Consider the following 22,152-nt stretch of genomic DNA (forward strand, 5'->3'; position numbering starts at 1 on the left):
GACCCTTCTGTCTCAGCACAACCTTTTTGCTCCTAGTGCGACCCCCAGCATGACCTTTCTATCTCTGACGCGACCCTTTTATCTCAGCGTGACCTTTTTGCTCCTAGCGCGACTTTTTTGTCTTCTGGTGCGACCTTTCTATTTTGCTACACAACCTTTCTGTTTTTCTTCATTCTCAACATCGTGACTGTACAAACCTCATCCTTGGATATCGATTTACCATCATTTGATTTGTAGAGGAAAAATTTAATGATGTAACAACTTATAGCGACGCTCATGGATGCCTTCATGAGGTTTCCTTCCTTTCAACGCCGTAGTGGAGGATTTCTAGTGGCTGCATTCTCAAGCGGAGGCGTTAATAAAAAAAAACTTTGCAGTGCCAAGACACTGCCAGAAATAGTGCTAAGGTTATGTATGATCCACATAAACTGTTGTTTTATGATTGTGGAAATGTCTCCCACTTACAATAACACCTATGAGGAATCAGATTCTAACGAGGTGTGCACTGAGTCTTCAATCAATATCCACTGTGAACAACATGCTTACCAAACCTACAAATCTCTTCTTATGCAATCAAATCTCATCCTATCCTTTTCCAATCAAAACATAATGATCATTATGATCAGAAGAGTAAAGCACACTAATAAATCCATAAATTAACATTCCAACAACTATAGCAGTCTCACGGCTCTCACTCTGCAACGTCTATACAGATAGCTTACAACCTCGCTCTAATACCAATTAAAGGAATTTAAATAAACATAAATAAAATATCAGAAAGATCAAACAACAGAAACATGGTAGAAAAGGCATGAAGCCTTAATGTATATTGTCTCTCACACTCTTACTCTCTGCCTCTTCTCTACATGCCCATAGGTTTACAATTATAGGAATAATTACATAATTATGGATCATTCTAGGTCCATGATCTTCTCCATAGATCTCTCAACTAGTTCTTGAAATCTCTTTATGATCCCTTGAGGATCTCAACAACAATTATATATCTAAATTCTACCTTTATGAGCATATTATACCAAATCTCTCAATCCACTTTTAACTCAACTAATTTCCTATTCTAGGATCTCCTAATCTCCAAGATTTTTATGAGACCTTCACAAGTCTAAAATCTCTCATATTCTCACATAATTGAGAATATTTACATTAAAACCTCACACACATATTTCTCGCTCAAATTATTAAAAATATACAAAATTACCTACTAAGAAATCAAAAACATCATATCCCCTAAGTTAACCAAATATACAATGTTGTTCTTGAGCAGGATGCTCCTGCATCAATTAGTGGTGGTCGAAGGCTCCTGGTTAGCATGCTCTCATCTTGAAGGAAGGTGATCTGTGAGTTAGTCTCTCAGACATAGCTGGTCTCCTCAGTTTAATGTCATCACTCGTCGGGTATGTAATTTACTTTACTCCTCCTCGCCAACTGTGGTATGCAACTTTATCTACTATCTCTCAGATCTTAAGAGGCAAGTTTTGCAATATGGTATTTGCAAGGAAATGGAACTTGCGTCCAGAAAATTGGAAAGCTTCCTCTGTTTTGTCCTCTGTGTTGTCTGCTTTTTATGTGACTGTCTCCATTCTCTTTGGCATTTTATTATATCGCATGGGAATGTATCATATTTCTCTGGTTTGGAGTTATCTAGTTGGTACATGCTTGTTCATCGAGGCTAGATATTTCATTGAATTGTTGTTTCTGAGAGTGGGCAGGATTCTAAATCTATTGTGTTTGATTCCTTGCATATTTCTTTTGGGTTTTGTTGAAATTGGGATCAGGGAGCCGGTTTGTGGTGCCCTCGTCCTTGGGTGGCAAGCCCGCCTTGGCTTGTCTCTGTGTATGGTCTCAATTGGGCTCGTGGAGCCAGGATACGATAACTCATGTCGTGGTTGGCAGCCTTATTATACCCCCAATCTATTTGTCAAGTTCGGGCCTAACGTTAGTTGCACATTTCCTTTATGATGTGTTACTGTGCCAGGTCCTCACGGCCACTCTAATTGCCAAGACCCAAAGTGGACAGGCTTCCCTAGGTTCGAGGTTCGTCCAATGTGTCTCAAGGCTTTCGTTGTTTTTGTTGTTTGGCTGAAAATACTTATGGCTTGATCAATCCCCGACTTTATTTCTTCAAGAAGAGGTGGCCATAGCCGGGGAAGGCAAGTGGGGAAGCGAGGAGGCAATAGCCTAGCCCTGACCCATCAGTCGCGAGGTCATGGTCGTAAATCAATTACTCAACTTATCCACGATGTAGCCCATGCATATCAAATAGGTACTCTAGCGCAAGTTCTATAATTAATTTCAAATTAGGAAGCCAAATTGAACCAACAAGCAGAGGTAGATTTTCAGGTGGAATATTGGCGCAACTTAGTTCCCAACCCGAGACATTCTAGAAGTCGCACCACCCAGTACAAGCAAAATTATTACCTCTATTATTTGATGAAAATAATTGTGGCCAAGGCTATGATGAACTCTCCAGCTGGTTCTGTCAAATCTGAACTAGGTTTCGAGGAAATTCAAAAAGAATTTCAACTCATATTAGTTCCAAAATCAGTAGCAGAATGTACGTCTCAACGACATTGAAAAACACATTTTGTGTCTCCCTCGGTCTGAATTACCGGGTTCAAGGGCGAATGATTCAGCTCCTGTGGAGTCCTTTGATGATTAGCAGTATGCTTGCCTATTGTTGCACTCATTTTTGTTTAAATTTATATGATGTATATGTCAACTAGGATTTTATGTTATAGTTATTTAGTATATAGATGGTTTCTAGACATTCAGTCCTACAAGGAATTGTTAGACAGACTCAAACTATATTGTTTTTGGATGGCATATAACATTGTTCAATGGCCAACAAACCTAGTTTCCCAATGGGCAGGTTGAGGCCACTAAACTCCTTGATTATGGTTGTAACCTACTTTTGTTGAAAATGAATGAATGAAAAGGTCCTGCCAAGCTTACAAAAAATAAAAATAAAAATAAAAACAAAAAATAATGATAGCTTATTTCTCAATCATCCACATTTGTATTCATTTTATAATTTAAATATTTTTTTATTTAATTATTATGTGATTAACTTAAAATAATTATTTAATATTAATTTATTGAATTTATTTCACAACTCTAATTTATCAATTATTAGAAGTTTTTCAAGTATATTTTTTGTAAGTAAATGAGTATTTTCAATGTCGATGTTATGACTAGGATTAGATTTGTTATTAGTATAAGATTTTCATGTGAATATGTAGTTAATATTTTGATTAGTTATTTTGAAAAGGGATTTCAGATTTTTTATTTTGTTAAGGATAAATAATTAATATGTGTGTGTGTGTGTGTGTGAATATATAATTTGATTAGAAATACTAATAATTATTATAATATAGAATTAAAAGAATGGTCAACCATGGTCCAACGTCACATTGTGACAAAAAATTTCTCAATATGAAAATCAACCGTGGTCCAATGTCACAATGTGACAAAGATGTCTCGTTATGAAAATCAATTGTGCTCAACCATGCTCAACCACACTGAACGATGTTTATTTTAGGGTTTATAATATTTATCTTAGGTTTAATATTATTCCCTAAAGTTTATAATACCTTTAGGCTTTCGAGTTAATCCCTTAGGTTTATAATATCAATCCATTGGGTTTATTAATTTAAAAGTTTGTATTCCTAGAGTATAATATTATTCATAGGGTTTATAATATTAATCTTAGGGTTTAATATTGATCTGTAATTGAAAACTTGAAGATTTGAATAAATTGCAAGTAAAATTATGTGTTTTGAGTAGATAATCAATTTACTAAACACATAAAACAAGTGAATTTAACCACAATTTACAGCCAAACAGAGACAAAATAAGCATATCTGAAACACATAACACAAAACGTGATAAAGAAGTTCACCCCTCTCCTGGGCTACATCTCTTGGTCCAGCGTCCAATGGAGGGCCTCTTTCATTAAGTGCTCAAAAGTGTGTTTAAATGCATTTACATTGCTCAAACCACAGAACCGATGTCTCCAATGGATTCATCACTATCGAAAACCCCCATATGTGTTCTTTATGCACCTCATTTGGCCAAAACTTGAGTAAGTTATGCCTATTATAAGTTTTTCCAAAATTCTATAACTAATCATCCTCCAACTCGACCCAAATTTGACTTGAGCGCCCCAAACCCGGAACCGGCATGCAAAACTAGCCTAAAATCCCGCCCAATGGGTGAAATTGTAAGACCATTAATTCGGCCATTAAGTCCCCAGTTCCAAAAAACTTGGTCATGTTGCTGCATATAACCACATAGGGGGGTGAGATTCTAGGGCCTAACTATGAGCCCTTTGGTTTTGTTGCGCCCCCGATTCTATGGCCTGCCATGTGGCCTTGGGGATGGCCCCCTTGGGATGGGCCCCCCGTATTGCAACACCCCCAATGCTATGGGGTGCCATGTGACCCTGAGGCTAGCCCCATAGTGCTAGCCCATTTTCTTCGCCTTCAGACTTGAGCGCTAGGCTCCCACGGTGGTTTGTCTTGGGTGTAGTGGTCGTGGGCCAGGCTAAGGCCTAGCCCCTTGGCCCCTCCGCCTGCGATCCCATGGGCGCTGGGGTGGCCAGGGGCTAGGGCTTAGCCTGACCCCCTCCCCCAATGGCACTTTTTATAAACTTTATATAGAACCCCTCCGCTATAGCTATTAAGAAACACTTGCGGAAAGGTGGTTGGAGCATCGTACTGCCACTCTGGAGGTCTGTTGTTCGAATCCCATGGAGGCCTAATCTGGCTATAAACCAAATTTTTTCAAATAAGAGGAGGCCACGTGGTAGCCACCGATTGGCCCACGTGGCTCTCCCTCATTGGTCCAGCACAACAACCAATGAACCAATAAAAACCACCATACATGAGCCAATAAGAATGAGACAAGTGTCATCCAGCCATAGGTCCTCATAAACACAGTCACCTGCCTAGTCAAATGCCCAGTCAGCATACGAACTGTTGACTGGGTGTACCTGCAACTTCAACTTTTAAAATTTTAGTTGTTTAGCAAATCGATCAGAACATGATATCGAGAGCATACGATATCGATTTTGAGTGAAACGATTTGCGTCGGATTCAGATCATCGAGATCTATCTAATCGTACATGTTTCGAGAATTTTTTAGCACTTTGAATTTTGAGCACTACACTGATCCCCTGGATCAAATATAAATCCCTTGGGTTTACAATCAGGGTCATCCATGGTCAACGATGGTCCAATGTCACAATGTGCCAAAGATTGTTTCAATATGAAAATCAACCATGGTAAACGATGGTCCAACATCGTATTGTGACAAAGATAGTCTCAGTATGAAAATCAATGGTGGCAAAGCTTGGTCAACCATGTTTATTTTAGGGTTTATAATATTTATCTTAGGGTTTTTATACCTTAAGTTTATAATATTTATCCATTGGATTTAATATTATTCCCTTGGGTTTATAATATCAATCCCTTAAGTTTATTAATCTAAAGGTTCATATTCCTAGAGTTTATAATATTAATCTTTGGTTTTAATATAAATCTATTGGGTTTATAATCGTAGTCAACCATGGTCCAACGTCACATTGTGACAAAGATTTTTTCAATATGAAAGTCAACGATGGTCAACTATGTTCTAACGTCACATTGTCACAACTGTGGTCATCCATGGTCAATTACGGTTCAACATCGTATTGTGATAAAGATTGTCTGAATATGGAGATCAATCATGGTCAATGATGGTTAGTCATTGTCCAACGTCGCAATGTGACAAAGGTTGTCTCAATATGAAAATCAATCATGGTCAACCATAGTCAAATGTTGCATTGTAACAAAGATTGTGTCAATATGAAAACCAACCATGATCAACCATATTTATTTTAGAGTTTATAATATTTATCTTAGAGTTTATATTATTATTATTTTTAGTAACAATATTATTGTTAGTATTATTATTTAATTAAATTATTTAATATTATTTAATTATTCAATATTTTTTAATTATTTAATAATTTTTATTTAATTTTTAATTTTTAATAATATTATTTATTATTATTTAAATTATTTATTATTATTATTATTTTAGTAATTAATTAATTAACTGATTTTATTATTACGTAATTTGCATTGTGACAAAGATCGTCTTAGTATGAAAATCAATTATGGTAAACCATGGTTAACCATGTTTATTTTAGGGTTTATAATATTTATCTCTAGGGTTTTATATTATTCCCTTGGGTTTATAATCTCTTAGGTTTTTAGTATTAATCCGATTCATAATATCATTCTCTTGGGTTTATTAATCTAGGGGTTCATATTCATAAGATACAATATGATTCATAGGGTTTATAATATTAATCTTTGGGTTTAATATAAAACCATTGGGTTTATAATCATGGTCAACCATGGTCCATCACATGGTGACAAATATTTTCTAATGTCGCATTGTGACAAGGATTGTCTCAATATGAAAATCAACCATGGTCAACCATGTTCCAACATCACATGGTGACAAAGGTTGTCTTAACCATGCTCATCATAGTCAATAACCATGGTCACATTGTGGCAAAGGTTGTCTCTTGGTCCAACGTCACATGGTCATCCATGGTCAACCATGGTCCAACGTCACATGGTCATCCATGGTCCAACATCGCATTGTGACAAAGATTGTCTCAATATGAAGATCAACCATGGCCAATGATGGTCAGCAATTGTCCAACTTCACATTGTGACAAAAGTTGTCTCAATATGAAAATCAGTGATGGTTAACCATAGTCGAACGTCGCATTGTGACAAAGATTATGTCAATATGAAAATCAACTATGGTCAACCATGTTTATTTTATGGTTTATAATATTATTACTTTTAGTAACAATATTATTGTTAATATTATTATTTTATTAAATTATTTAATTATTCATATTTTTTTAATTATTAAATTATTTAACATTTTTATTTAATTTTTAATTTTTAATATTATTATTTATTTTTTAAGTTATTATTATTATTTTTTTAATTATTTTTTTAGTAAATAATTAATTAATTAATTAATTGTATTATTTATAATAATAATAATATTTTTATTGTAATAGATTTTTTTTAATATTATTTTTATTATTATATATTTATAAATGGTTGTGTGGTGGATACAATCATTAATTTATATTTATTTATTATTATATTATATTAAATATTGTTGTTGATATACGCCTATTGACGTTTATCAATCACATTTATATTAATATATTTATATAAATGTGGTTGTGCTAGTATAAATAGTTTTATAGATGGTGGAAGTTGTATAATGACACAGATCATGTAGAAAACATAATTACTAACTTAGTACAGGTAAAAATAAGCAGTGAATATAATTATGCAAATGAGTTATTACTATGATACATTGAAAAGTAAGCATGGAGTAAGCAGTGAATATAATTATACACGAGTCATTAATATGGTAAGTTGAAAAGTAAGCATTGAGTTGGATATTAATATGGTACATTGAAAATATATTAACAAATAAGTTATTAATATGGTACATTGAAAAGTAAGTATTGAGTTGGATATTAATATGGTTTTTGAGTTGGATAATACATATTAATTATGAACATGGAATATGGAACTTTAGCAATTTTTAATGGCAATCAAGTCAATTATTGGCTTAGTGCATGGACATGGTGATGTCTGGCATGGATGGATCCGATACATTTCCTGGGCAAATTTGGTGAATTTTGCAGTGTCTTCCACCTCAAGTGATTTCTGATGGACGTGACTTGCCAGTTGTTCGAGGAACGATAGAGGTCATATCAATTAAGGTAATTAAGGAGAGTTACTGCTTCCATCTATCGGACTTCTTATCGCATCTTACTCGTTCTTCTCGACTCTCATCCTTGTGATGAAGCATATGAAGTGGGCGCAGGAGCATATAGAGTAGAACATAGAGCTAGAGCCGAGCATATGCCGAGAAAGGAGCACATGCCCAGAGTTAGTCAAGACGCGGAAGGTCACAGGTGCATTAGAATGAGTCTCATAAAATTTCAAGTTGTTGAGATTTCAAACGTTATCAGCTTACAAATGCTAGAATTTACCTTCTCTTTAATGTCCATTGGTTTTACTTCTGAGAAGAGAGGAAACAAAATCATAGTTCCCAATCTCACTCAAAAGTATACTCTTTGTTGCGCTTGAATATTGCAAGCATTCCTATTTGAGCCCTCAAAATGAACCTTTTTTATCTAAATATAAAAACATTTCTAACAGACCCTGAAGTTAGAAATGCCCTGCTTCAAAGTTCAAAAGAATTTAGGCTCCAATGATTGGCTTAGTACGTGGCCATTAAGAACTGCCGTAAAACCTTTAGACAATGCATTTAGTTGAAGTGATAGATATGTTTAATTGCTGAAAAGTCTAAGGTGACAACTGCTGCCAACAAAATAAGTCGCACTTAATGTTGGAAGTAGATTATAGGTGAGCAATATGGGAGTTTACCAATTCAACTTTGATGTTTCTACATTCCATGCACTGTTTCTGTTTAATTTGGAATGTTAGTGACTGATACAAACATAATTTGTGATCTTCCCCATTTTTAACCGCTGATATGAGGAAATTTGTTAGTGAAAGAATTACATGAAAGGAAGAAAATGTCAAAAAAAAAATAATAAGGTGTTCATGTTAGCAAAATCACAGTAGATGATATATATATTTAAAATGTTTTCATAAATAAAGTGTTCATGTTAGCAAAAGCATAGTAAATGATAGATACATAGAGTGTTTTCATAGCCATGGCAAAGCTAGATATAAAAAAGATATGTTTATGTCCATTCCTGAGGGTAGATATAAAAGGTTATGGGTAAGATATAAAAAAGATATGTTTATGTCCATTCCCGAGGGTAGATATAAAAGGTTATGGGTATTTTTATATCCACTACAGATTTCGTGTATCTCCACTAACATGGAGATTTCGTACATCTCCACTTGACTTTGCTTTTTGTCAATTGAATATTGAAATCTGTGATCAACCTACATAAAAGATAAAAATGACACCTTATCTACCCAAAAAAAATTGTTGAAAAAACAGACAACTACAGGGACAAGAGACTACACAGAATGAAGACAGATAAGGGCATTGAAGATATAAATAACTAGTGTAAAGGTAAAGTTTGATACAAGGATGAAGCTCAAATTTTGAATTTGAGATGGAAAGTTCAAGAAGCATAGCAAGTTTGGTGCGATTAGAAGCTGTTCATTATACAAGCTAACATTAATACTGCAGGGGAAAGTGTTGGACTATGTGTATTTTAAAAGTTTGGTGCGATTAGAAGCTGTTCATTATACAAGCTAACATTAATACTGCACGGGAAAGTGTTGGACTATGTGTATTTTAAAAGTTAGACTTTTTGGAATATGCAGTGTCTGGTTCTAAATGTGAGTGTTAAAATGTAAGTGCATTTTTGTAACTTAAAAAAATATAGTACATATGAAGCAAAAGCAAGAAGAGACGAGAGAGTATCGAAAGAGAAAAACAGATGAGTCACAGAAAGAAAGGAAAAGGACAGAGACTCACATGAACCATCCATTTGCCAATCTACATATGAATTTAGACATTGTGCCAAATTGTATCGTTATCATATGATACAAATTCTAAACTTCCTGCATTTTTGTAAATCTGGAAAACGAAAAAATAATATTAATATATATAAAGCCAAAGCAAGCAAAGATGGGAGAGGATCAAACCAAGGAGAGTCAGCGAGGAAGAGAAAAGGACATGGAGTTTCAAAAGCTGTGGAAGATAAGACATCAATTTGGGAATTTATATATGGATAATATTTGTGAATTGAGACCTGAGCAATTAGTAGTGTTATTATTGGGCGGAGAGGTTTATTTTACAGCGCAGTATGATGTTTGAGCAAAGAAGTTTATTCTACAATTCAATATGATGTGTAAATGTCTCTGTCCACACCCCAGTATGATGTGTAAAGGTGTCCGTCCACAACCCAGTATGATGTGTAAAGATGTCCATCTCTCATCAAAATTTAAATTTTCCTCATGACCACCCAAATAAAAATTTTTAAAAATCTAAAAAAAAATTACACAAAACATTTAAATAATATCTGCTCATAAAAAAATTTGCAAATTTCCATATTTAAAATGGAATATTATACAAATTAATATGGAATATTATACAAATTTCTCTCGTGTGATTTGAATCATGTGAATTCTGTTGATTATTTCTCCATTGTTCAAATCTCGTTGATGTTGCTTCATTGAATTAATGCTATAATGCAAAATATCTGCCGCATCATTAAGTTTAACACTCATTTGCAAGTCTCAGTCAAGTGACGATGACTCTCAGAGTTGACAGGTGGCCACAACTTGCTGTCAAGTGTGACAAGAGTTTAAAAAAAAAAAACGTGTAATCAGTGTCTTAAATCATAAACTGAACCTAAATCAGAAAGGATTGAAAAACTAGGTTAAAAATGTACAAATATTAAAATTTCAGTTGGAAAAATATAGTCATATACATTAATGTAAAATCAATTATGTGAAGTTTGTTTAACGTAAAAACTTACCAAATAAAAATTATAAAAAATATAAAAAATTTAATTTATAAAATAATATTCATTCATATCAATATAAAACCTACTCTTCACCATCAAAGATGCAAAGTTTGCTTATTTATTTATTAAACATGAAAGATGTAAAGTTTGCTTATTTATTTATTAAACATGAAGGATGCAAAGTTTACTTATTCATTTATATTGTATGTTTCCTAAATTTTTAAATGATCTCTAAAATTCCAAAATAGTCACTTAATCAAATCTTATAGTTCTGACTCCCTTGATTATAAATCAAATCTTATACTTCTGACTTCCTTGAATTTTAGGGATCCGAAGTTCATTATGTTTTCATGAATCTCAACCACTGCTATCTACGAATGTTTCAAATCAGATAACGCCATTGGACAGTATATGATTAATGTTTGAATCACTGTTATCGTTGAATGCTTCAAATCAGTTAACACCATTGAAGAATATGTATGTTTTAATAAGTTAGCATTATTAAGCAACCCATTTCAAGTTTCAATTTTAAAATCTTACAACTTACAGAATAAGTGGGCAAAGTGTATAAGATTTTTATTTAAACATGTCAAGACTGTTTAGAAAAAAATGTTGGGTTCAAACGAAGAAATCAGAATTATCTGTTTTCCATGTTCGATAGATATGATTACATCACAAACATGTTAAAATGAAGACTTGTTTAAATTCAAATTAAAGATTAAATCCAGTTCTAAAAAAGATTAAATTCCTTGCTGGTGGTCAATGTACCATTAAATTTGCAGATTAGGTCAAAGTTGGTTAAATTTACTTCACCTAGATCATGATTGGACAATCTAAATTCAGTACGAGGGTTTTAGCTATGCCTTTAATGCCTCTTGTTTTATTCAGTCTTGTAGTAATCAAAACTAGCTTCCAAAACCATTTCTAACACATGTAACACTCACAGGGAATTTTACTCCGAGACCGAATAAAGCCCGAGGAATTAAGGCCATAGTGAAAACACCCGCGTTGAATTTAGATCGGCCAATCATGATATAGATAAGTTAAACTTAACCAACTTTGACCTAATCTGCAACTTTAATGACACATCTAACACTAACAAGGAATTTTACACATTTCAATTTTAAAGAATAAAGAATTAGGCCTAGAAAGGATTAATGTTAATAGGTAGTCACAGTTACAAGGGATTGGTGCCTTTTTAGTTTATTGTAATATGAGTAAATTGGTTGGACTGTTTTTCTTTCTTTTGTTAACCTAAAAAAACTAAAAATTCTGACTGACAGTACTACATGGTACCCTTTTATATGCCTTATTGAAAAATGCCCACTACTAAGCATTTGAGAGAGGTCCTTGGTCTTCCTGAAACCAAGGATTCTGAATGAAACCTTGATTCAAAAGTTCTAAACCTGCTACCTTGGTAATATCCTCTGCTTTTGAAAGAGGTCCTAGGTTTTAGGAAAACATTACTAAACGTTTGGGAGAGGTCTTGGTCTTCCTAAAACCAAGGATTCTGAATGAAACCTTGATTTAAAAGTTTTAACCCTGCTAACTTGGTAATATCCTCTGCTTTTGTAAGAGGTCTTTGAGTTTTGGGGAAACACAGTTTCTGTAGGAAACCTTGGTCCAAAAGTTTCAACCCAGTTACCTCAGTAATATCCTCTGTTTTTGGGGGAGGTCAATTGTTTTAGGGAAAGGCGGGGTTATGTTTCCTCTGCTGCTTTTGAAAGAGGTCCTTGGTTTTAGGAAAACACAGGTTCCGTAGGAAACCTTGGTTCAAAAGTTTCAACCCAGTTAACTCGGTAATATCCTCTGTTTTTGGGGGAGATCCATTGTTTTAGGGAAAGACAGTGTTATGTAGAAAACATTGGTTCAAAAGCTTAACCCTGCTACCTCAGTAATATCCTCTGTTCCAATTTAGATGACGCACCTGAAGTTGCCTCACACTTCTCAGTTAATGATGTGTTTGAATGCCTCAATAATATGTTCAGAGAGTTCATCCTAGTGTCCAAAGCAACTTCTGGGAAGTCATAGGTTTATGTGCCAGAACTTATTGCTGAAATGCGTGTATGAAAAGGGTTTGCCAAAGGCAATCTTGTTAGAGTTTGAAGGTACCAAAAGAAAAATGCAGTCTGTCAGCCCAAAAGCTGCTAGGGACATAACATTTAGCTGTACTCTTGTCTCTGAAACTCTTGTGATTAGTGTGGAAATGTAGTAATAGGACAGCAAGACGAACTCAAATTAGGTGAGGATGAAAATTTCCCTGAATTGGAGATCAACCTCGAGGTATATTTAGGAAAGTGAGCCATCTACAAGGGAACCTATGCAGCAAGCAGAAATACCACCCACACTTGCGAAGGAATCCACTGGTTATGGTATGAAGACGCAATCAGATTCACTTCTCCTTTCTAAACAAGATGGACAGGAAGAGGAATCCAGAACTGGTTGGGAAAAAAAAAGAGAATGGTAATGGACCAAGAGGTTTTATCATACCCAGCATTAAAAGGAAATAACAGGATGCGAATCCAATCCAAACCAGAGATCTTGAAGTTCAACTCCGAAAAGAAAATTCGACGGCAATTTCTTTCAAACTCATGAAAGAGCAGGAATATTAATTTGAGGCAAAATTTTAGTAGCGTCACAACTTTGAAATAGTTTTCACAGTATCTGATTTAAGAAGCGGCAAAAGACGAGTTCGCATATAAACGGTAGAAAACAGTGTTTTGATATCTTAAATTTTTTACTAATCAACTGCAGTGGTAGGGCTTGTAATATCCACATGATCATAATTGATGGAAATTTCACATAAAAAACAGAATTAACATATCAAAATTGATATGATTGTTTAAATAAGATGTCCTGAGCATAAAAAGCTTATATTATGCATACGAGTCAGAAGATATAACTAAAATTTCCTTTCAAAATGTATTATAATTTCCGTGCAAATACGAATAGCCAAAGGGCATTCATTAACGATATTACAATTTGACAGAGAATTTATAAAAACAAACAGCACATCTACAGACATGCCTTCCATGAATTCTTATAAGCCCTTGCTTTACAAAATAGAACATAGGTTTCCCAGCCTCATGCTTTGTTTAATCAAAATCACTTCCCATCTAGTCACCGTAGATATTAGAATTTGACAGAAAATTTATAAAACAAACAGCACATCTACAGACATCCCTTCCATGAAGGCCTATAAGCCCTTGCTTTACAAAACAGAACATAGGTTCCCCAGCCTCGGGCTTTGTTTATTCTAAATCACTTCCCATCTAGTCACCGTATGTTTTCCCTAGGAGTCTGATCTGTTGAGCTTGGAAAGATTGTTTGGAAAATCTTCATTGCCATTGCTGGTCAATGACAATCAGAATTCTGGCCAAGACAAGACAGGAGAAATGGGCTAGAAAATTGGATTAACATAGTCAATGTCTTCCTTGAAATCTTTCTTCCTTCTTTATAGAAGACAGGTTGATAATAGTTTTCGGAAGTGTTGATTGCATTTTACGAGTGGAGCAGGGGTTTGACAAGAAAATCAAGGCTAATTGCCCACATGAAGGTAACTTAATGTATTTAAAATAAAACATTCCTATAGCATCTAGATCTAGTTCTATTTATATTTCAAGTGATCAACCAACACACAGTCATGTGCAAGTGATCTGCAACAAAAAGAGCTGCCCTTCTCTCATAGAACATGGAGCATATCCTGGTAACTAAGAAATGGTCTCACTAGAGGAAAATGAGTGAATAAATTTCACTCCCACAACCAACAACAGGACTCACAGAATGCATCTGAGTAAATTAATCACCCTCCTGAAAGGAATTTTGAGGTAGCGACTGCTAACTGATATTCTGTGTATGAATTTTGACAATATTAACTGGCACTGACCATGTATCCTAACAATGAAAATTTGAAAATGGATTCAAATAGAGAGGAGATCAGGAGGGTGGGCAGCACCGGCTTGTTGGGGGGATTCAGCTCCTTCTGAAGCAGGTAGGGGATTTTCAGAAGGTTTGATCTTTGGAATGTCACTGAGCATCTGAACAACCTCTCTCATGGTAGGCCTCTCTACGCTATGTTCTTCGACACATGCCATTGCCACACAGAAAACGTGGATAACGTCGTGCAAAGGAACTGAAGACAGCCTCTCGTCCAAAATGTTTGAAACTCCTTCCTTGGTTGAGTTAGTCATCTTCTTTACCCATTGAACAATATCTACACCATCTCCAAACTCCCCCACCGGCCTTCTACCAGTGACTAGTTCCAGCAGCACTACTCCAAAGCTATAGACATCACTCTTTTCATCCACTTTCAGCGTGTATGCATATTCTGAAAAAATAACACAAGAGAAATACTGTATGAGAACTTACATATAAGCATTCGATCCATCAGCAGCCTTCATCTAATTGATTCTCTTCAGAGAAACAGAGGGCATGGAAATTTCACATTGAAATAATATTAAAGGCAAGGAGATAAGCTTGATTGTTTACCTGGAGCAATGTAACCATAGGAACCTGCAATGGAAGACATACATTCCGAAGCCCCCGAATCCTGCAAAAACTTTGCAAGGCCGAAATCGGCTACATGGGCCTCAAAATTGGAATCCAAGAGAATGTTGTTGGACTTTACATCACGGTGTATTATAATCGGGCAGCAATCATGGTGCAAATAGCAGAGCCCTTTAGCTGCCTCAACAGCAATCTTGTATCTGGTAGCCCATTGTAAATGCCCACCTTTCTTCCCATGTAGTAACTCTCCCAGGCTTCCGTTTGGCATGTACTCGTAAACAAGCAGATTGATTTCTTGATTTGAGCAAAACCCCAACAGTCTCACTATATGGCGATGTCGAATCTTGCCCAAAGTCTGAATCTCTGCAGCAAAACCATGGTCGTGAGAAGACCCTCTTCCAATCCCAGGCAACCTCTTCACTGCAAATTCCTCACCGCTCCGCATCGAACCCTTGTACACAACCCCTGCTCCTCCCTTCCCAATAATATTTTCCTCTTTCAAACACTCCAGGACATCTTCACAGGTGAAGTCCAGCCTCTGGAATGCTGTTAGCTTCCAGGATCTTGAAGCATTACTTTTCTTCAAAGCCCTGGCTTTGATGATGGCAGCAGAGGCAAAAACCAGTGAGCATAATAGCAAACCTATGACCAGAACCAGCTTTACAGTGGAAGAAATCGAAGAACCCTTAACATGAGCATGCGGCGAATTGGGCTGAACTGTGCAAGGTCCCAGATACAGCCCACACAATCCAGTGTTCCCAACGAAGGAAGTTGCATTGAAGAAAGTGAACTGGCCACCATTTGGTACAACACCAGACAGATTATTGTAGGAGAAATCCACAGAAGTCAAGCTCTGCATCTGCTCTAATTCAACAGGAATGCTTCCAGAGAAATGATTCCGCGAGATATTTAGATAATTAAGGATGCCCAGATTGGTGATTGTGGAAGGAATTGGGCCACTCAGATTATTCCTACTCAAATCTATATATGATAAAAGCTTGCATTGACTTATCCCATCTGGGATTTGCCCTGAGAATTTATTGTTGCTGAAATCCAACTTGCTCAGTTGTCTCAGTTCATTAATCTCAGCAGGAATAGGTCCTGTGAATTCATTTCCATTCAGCAAAATCTCTGTTAAACCAGCGAACTTACCTATAGTCCGAGGCAGGGGTCCGCTGAGCATATTATTGGAGACAGTCAGCTGCGTCAGCCCCGGGGAAACTTCGATGCCCTCCGGCATTAGGGGACCAGTCAGATAATTGTCCTGCAGCTCGATGAGGCTCAACTGAGGTAGATTCAACAGCCCAACAGGAATCGAACCATTGAGATAATTGTCTCCCAAGCGAAGGCGTGTGAGAGATTTGCAGGACCCCAAGGTTGCCGGAATGGGGCCGAAGAATAAATTGCCGAGCAGAATGAGGCTCTGCAGCTTCCCACCCATGCAGAGATCCGGAGGTATGAGGCCCGTGAGCTTATCAGACGAGACATCCAGGGTCAGCAGCTTGCCATTTCTTCCGAGGCGGCGGGGAATCGAACCCGTGACGTTGTTGCTCCAGAGATTCAGCACCTCGAGGTCCGGCAGGTCGCCGATGGAATCGGGGATTCCGCCATGGAGCCTGTTATGGAACAGATTCAGGAGCGTGAGCGAGACCAGGTTCTTAAATTCTTCCGGGATTTGTCCAGTCAGCTCATTGAATGAGAGATCCAACGACTTGAGGTTTCTCAGATTGCCGAGCTGGGGAGGAATGGGGCCCGACAGGACGTTCAAGAAGAGGAAGAGCGAGTCGAGCGAGCTCAGATTGCCTAGCTCCGCGGGAATCGAACCCGTGAGCCCGCAGTTAGACATGTCCAGTCGGATGAGCTTCTTTAAGTTCCCAAACTGAGGCGGGATCTCGCAGGAATAATTGTTGTAGTGGCCGATGAAGAGGTATCGCAGCTCGGCGAGTTTGCCGAGCTCCGGCGGCAAGTTACCGGTGAGGCCATTTCCGTTGAGGCCCAGGTAGTGGAGACTCGTCAGGTTGCCGTAGCAAGCAGGAATCGAACCGTAGAAATAATTTCCGCCGAGGTGGAGGTACCGGAGTCTGGCTAGCGACGCAACTTCCAGAGGCAGGGGGGCGGAAAAATTGTTGTTGTAGGTGTCCAGCAACTCCAGATTCACTAAACGAGAAATGTTTGCCGGGATCTCGCCGCTGAAGTTATTGTTGGATATATTGAGGAATCGCAGAGTGGAAATGTCGAGGATCGCCGGGGGGAACGGCGTGCTGAATTTGTTGAGCGCCAAGCTGAGATTCACGAGACTGTCGAGACTCGATAATGTCTGGGGTGGAATGATGCCCGACAGATTCATGTTGGTCAAGTCCAGAGAACTCGTTCTGTTGAATTCGTTGCACAGGACTCCAGTCCACCCGCAGAAATTGGCGGCGTCGGACTCAGTCCACCCGGCCAGGGCGCCGTCGGGATCCGACATGGCGGACTTGAACGCGAGCAGAATCTCGGCATCGTCGTTAATGGCGGAAGAAAGCGTGAGCAGAACCAGAACAGAAATCACGAGAAGGGACGAGATTCGAAACACGGACCTCATGGTTCGTAGCTTCGTCTGAGAGTGCCGAGCAGCAGCAGCACCAGTGCCGTGGGCTTTCAAGGTAGAGTGGAGTATTTTTATATTTGTTTCGTCTCTTGTCGGTTTCTGGCGAATCAACCCTGCGGCCATGAACGTGAAAAAAAAAATTCAGAACGTCCAATAATTAATCGACGAAAAGGAAAATGCAACGTAGTGATGGTCAGAAAAAGATAATTTCGCTTTTTGACGACCGGAGTCAGAAGCTTTTCTGATAAGCGACGGAAAGCCTGCGTGAGTGGTCCCACATCAGTTCCGACAAATCGATACACTCACGCCAATTATTGCGGAAGCAAATGGATTAAGAAAATAAAAATTGAGAGAAAACCCAAAATAAAATTTATTTATTTATTTATTTGCAGCGTACTGGCCTTACCTTTCACTGTCCGAGTCAGTAAATACATACGGTATTCCAGTTGTTTCCTGAGTACGGTATTCCAGTTGCTGGGCATGACAAACAGCCGTGATAGATGTGACACCGCCCACTCCAATTTTGACGGCGTTTTCCCTCATTATTTTATTTTGACTGAAATTCAGTGTTCAGCGTACTGCATTTGGAGATTCGTGCTAATTTGGAGAAGATACCGCTATTTTAAATTTGGAGGAGCCTTCAGTGGTTTATTTTTGGGTTAAGACTTTTTGTCCCCTGCTTAGCTGGTGTGGCAGCATCTTTTATATTTTAATATTAATAAAGTAAGTTTGTTTTTATGTCATATTTGGTAAATGATATTATATTATTTTATTTATTTTGATCAAAAGTTTTGAATTTATATGATATCATCAACAAAATAATATTATAAAATTTGTTGTAGGATGATCTCATCTTTGTAATGACTAAATAATATTATAATATTTTGTTGTAGGGATATACATTTAAATAAATAATTCATTGAAATTATTGACATTGGTGTGATAGTTTATTTTTTATTTTTAATATTAATATTAAATAAATATTTTTTAATATTCATATTAATATCAATTATATATATTTATTTAAGAATTTCGTTGATTTTTTTTTGTGATTGTATGATTTTTTTTAATTTAATATTAATAAGTCAGTGTATTTTAATGTTATAAAATTGTTTAAAAACAGTTATGACAATTTTGGAAAACTTTTTACCTATTTTTTGAAATTATATCTAATAAAGGATAAGATTTTAGAATATTAATGTTTCAACCAGTTTTCAAAATATAGTATCGTGTAAAAAGTTGTTTCCACCCATAGATTTTTTAAATTCAAATTTATTTACATGAGAGGTTTTGTCGAGTTCTCATTACATTAGGGTTAGGATTTTGAGGTTTGGATTTTTGAATTACAATGTTTTTAATTTTTAATTTCTTTTTTATATGGTTATAAAATGTAATTTAGGTCTTTTGGTATTTAGGATTTTTGAATTATCAGGTCAGGATTTTTGAATTATAATGTTTTTAATTTTTAAGTTATATTTGATATGGTTATAAAATGTGATTTAGGCTTTTTCGTATTTAGGCTTTTTTGTTATGCCATTTTTATAAATGAGTAGAGTTTTTTTTGCAAATGAGAAAAGTTATTATATATATATTTTTAAATAAATTATAAAAATTTTAATTTTTTTGTTTTTTAATGGTAATGTTTTTCACTATTTAATTTATTAATAAAAGTTGGTTTTAATTTTAATGTGTTATTTTCAATATTGTTTGTGCTGTAGTTACAATATTGCATGTTATTTATTTTTAAATATAAGTCTTTCATTTTTTATAATTCTAATATTAACATTTTATAATTTTTATAGATTTTCTTTGGGTCATAGTTGTTATCAAAGGTGGATATATATTGTTCATCTAGAGTCTAAATCACAATGTTTTTGTGCCTAGTGTACCTCTACCCCTTGTAAAATTGTATGCCCCCACCTCGTATAGCCAATAATGTCATAGTACTAGTATGGTGGGCATTAGGGCATAACATCAAGGTTATGACTTGTACTATATGCGAAATGGGACCACTTTAATGGGTATCCATCTACTAGAATAAACCATATACATCCTCCACTATTGTGATATGTGAAATTTATGGCATGCCATTAGTACTAGGAAAGATATGTGTGGACTATTTTTTTTCCACTTTAACAATTACTTAAATTTTCCATTAAATGTTAGGTGGGTGAGTGATGGATAATCTCACATGGTGAGATAAGGAGTCATGACGCATTATATACTGCACTAAGAGTTTTTCTTAACCTCACATGGTGAGATAAGGAGTTATGATGCATTATATGTTGCAATAAAAGTTTTTCTCAACCTCATAATGTGAGATAAGGAGTCATGATGCATTATATCCTACACTAAAAAATTTTCTTGATATCAAAATTAGGTTTAGATTACAATATTTTGGTTGATGTGAAAATATCTCCCCTCATTCCAATACTAACATGCCATGACGTTGATCTGACAACATCCTCCATCACTTAAGTACTAGAATCGTGCATCGTACCAATGTCATACCTTTTGGGCCTTCTTTAACCACTAGTCATTATCTATGAAGTGTACTATGAGTTATTCCTACAATGGCATATTTTTTTAAGGAAGGAATCATATTAACATGGAATGCAACCGTTTGCCACAATATTCCCACTTTCTACTTAGGAGGTTTGATTAAAAAAAATAACATTTTGTCTCAAGAACAACCAATATTAATGTTAGAATGAGGAATATCGTTTGCCACAATATTCCCACTTTCTACTTAGGAGGTGTGATTAAAAAAAATAACATTTTGTCTCAACAACAACCAATATTAATGTTAAAATGAGGAATAAGTTAGTAAGTGGACAAATTCATTGTCTTTCAGGGGGGAGTCCTCCCTTGAATACAATGGGAATTTTGCTAGACTACATAGTTATATTTGATCGATGGGAACTTTGACCATGGAACCTTGTCATTAATTGTTTTGGATCATTTTAAAATGGCCCAAACCATTAAAAATTCAACAAAATGAATGAATTAGGAACAAAATTTTGTTTCACCAAAACGTTGAATTTATACACTTGTTAAATAACTCTTTGAAATGGAAAAAAACACTATCATATCAACATCATCAACATGAAAAGTTATATCTCCATTAACCATAATTCTAGAATCTAGCTTTAAAGAAATTGAGAAAATCAAACCCATAATCTCTCCCAACTTTAAAAGAGAAATAAGAAATTTACTTCTAACTCACAATCATTTAAATTAGCCCTCAAAACTAAAACCAATAATTATACAAGTTGAAATTTGATAAACAACTTTGCATAATAATAAATTATGCTTATCATAAAATACACAACAATTTACTTATTGGATAAACACCAATAAATATTCCTTAACAATCTTGGTTAGCAAATGGTTATAGTCATTTTTTCACCCTCTTCTTATATGAACATTTCACATGGTTTGAATTTATAAATAAATTGGAAAAATAAAGATATTTATATAAATCTTTATTATAAAGTATATTAATAAAATATTATGAAATGTTAAATAAAATAAATATTAATTTTAAATTAATAAAATATTATATATAGTATAAGGTGTTTTGGATAGACGATGGTCGCATTGTTAATGTATTTATAGATATTAAGTCGTCACTTCAATTTCTCGCTTCAATTCCTTGTTTTATTTGGATATTACATGACCATGATGTAGCCTCACAAATATCAAACTTGCAAAAAAAATTATTATATATATAAAATAGTCAAACTTAAAAAAAATATTATATATACAAAAATAGTAACTAGGTGAGTGATAATGTTTGTTTGAGAAAAGTTATAAATAATTAAATTATTATAATAACAAAAATATAAAATAAATATAAATTTTAAAAATAGTAATAAATATAAAGAATTTTAAATTTTATTTATTGAAAACATTGTTAATAAAAATATTGTCATAAAAGGAATTTTTATGATTATAAATTTGGTTTTAAATAATTTGTATATTTTTAAATATAGGAATTGGACCATTTAAGGAAAGGAACTTTTTTATTATTAGAAATTTGGTTTTAAATAATGTGTATTTTTCTAAGTATGGGAATTTGACTATTCATAGTTATTGGTGAAGTTTCATTAATTAGTTGGGGTAAGGATTTCAACATTTTTGGCATCACGTCTACCATGAACCAATTTAATGTGTATATTCATTATGGTAATTGGTTAAAAGTTAAAACTCTTGACAAGAGGTTAGATGTCAGGGACCTAAGAGTCTTGTTCCAAATTTTTCTCTTCATCATTTTTTATCATGCTACGATGCCTTTCCTCAATTATAGTTGCTTGATCAACGTATACCTATTACAATTAGACTATGTCTCTTCACTTAAATTATGCCAATTACTTTGCTTTAAGCTATAGAAAGTTAGATGCACAACTTAGTCCAACACAATCAAGTTCACCAAACAATAGGTACATATCCAACTACAACCATAAGACATCCTGACAATACTTATATTTAT

General features: G+C 35.1%; 1 protein-coding gene across 1 annotated transcript; it reads right to left on the reverse strand.

The window, feature by feature from the left end:
• Nucleotides 1-13,464: 13,464 nt before the first annotated feature.
• Nucleotides 13,465-17,784, reverse strand: LOC149145253 (uncharacterized). Its single transcript, XM_089453130.1, has 2 exons — nt 15,056-17,784; nt 13,465-14,894 (listed from the first exon to the last, which is right to left on the reverse strand). The coding sequence occupies exons 1-2, from the start codon at nt 17,781-17,783 to the stop codon at nt 14,488-14,490; spliced, it is 3,135 nt and encodes a 1,044-aa protein (XP_089309256.1). The 5' UTR covers nt 17,784; the 3' UTR covers nt 13,465-14,487.
• Between the last annotated feature and the right edge of the window lie 4,368 nt (nt 17,785-22,152).

Source organism: Pinus tabuliformis, chromosome X (assembly GCF_031772625.1).
Source record: "Pinus tabuliformis cultivar Carrire ecotype Pingquan chromosome X, CPIR1, whole genome shotgun sequence".
NCBI lineage: Eukaryota > Viridiplantae > Streptophyta > Pinopsida > Pinales > Pinaceae > Pinus > Pinus tabuliformis.

What these genes read in the sequence shown, in the direction of transcription:
- LOC149145253 (XM_089453130.1), bottom strand. Translation starts at nt 17,783, where the DNA reads ATGGCCGCAGGGTTGATTCGCCAGAAACCGACAAGAGACGAAACAAAT. An exon ending in CTATGGTTACATTGCTCCAG is followed by an intron (nt 14,895 to 15,055) that starts GTAAACAATCAA and finishes TTATTTTTTCAG; the next exon opens with AATATGCATACACGCTGAAA.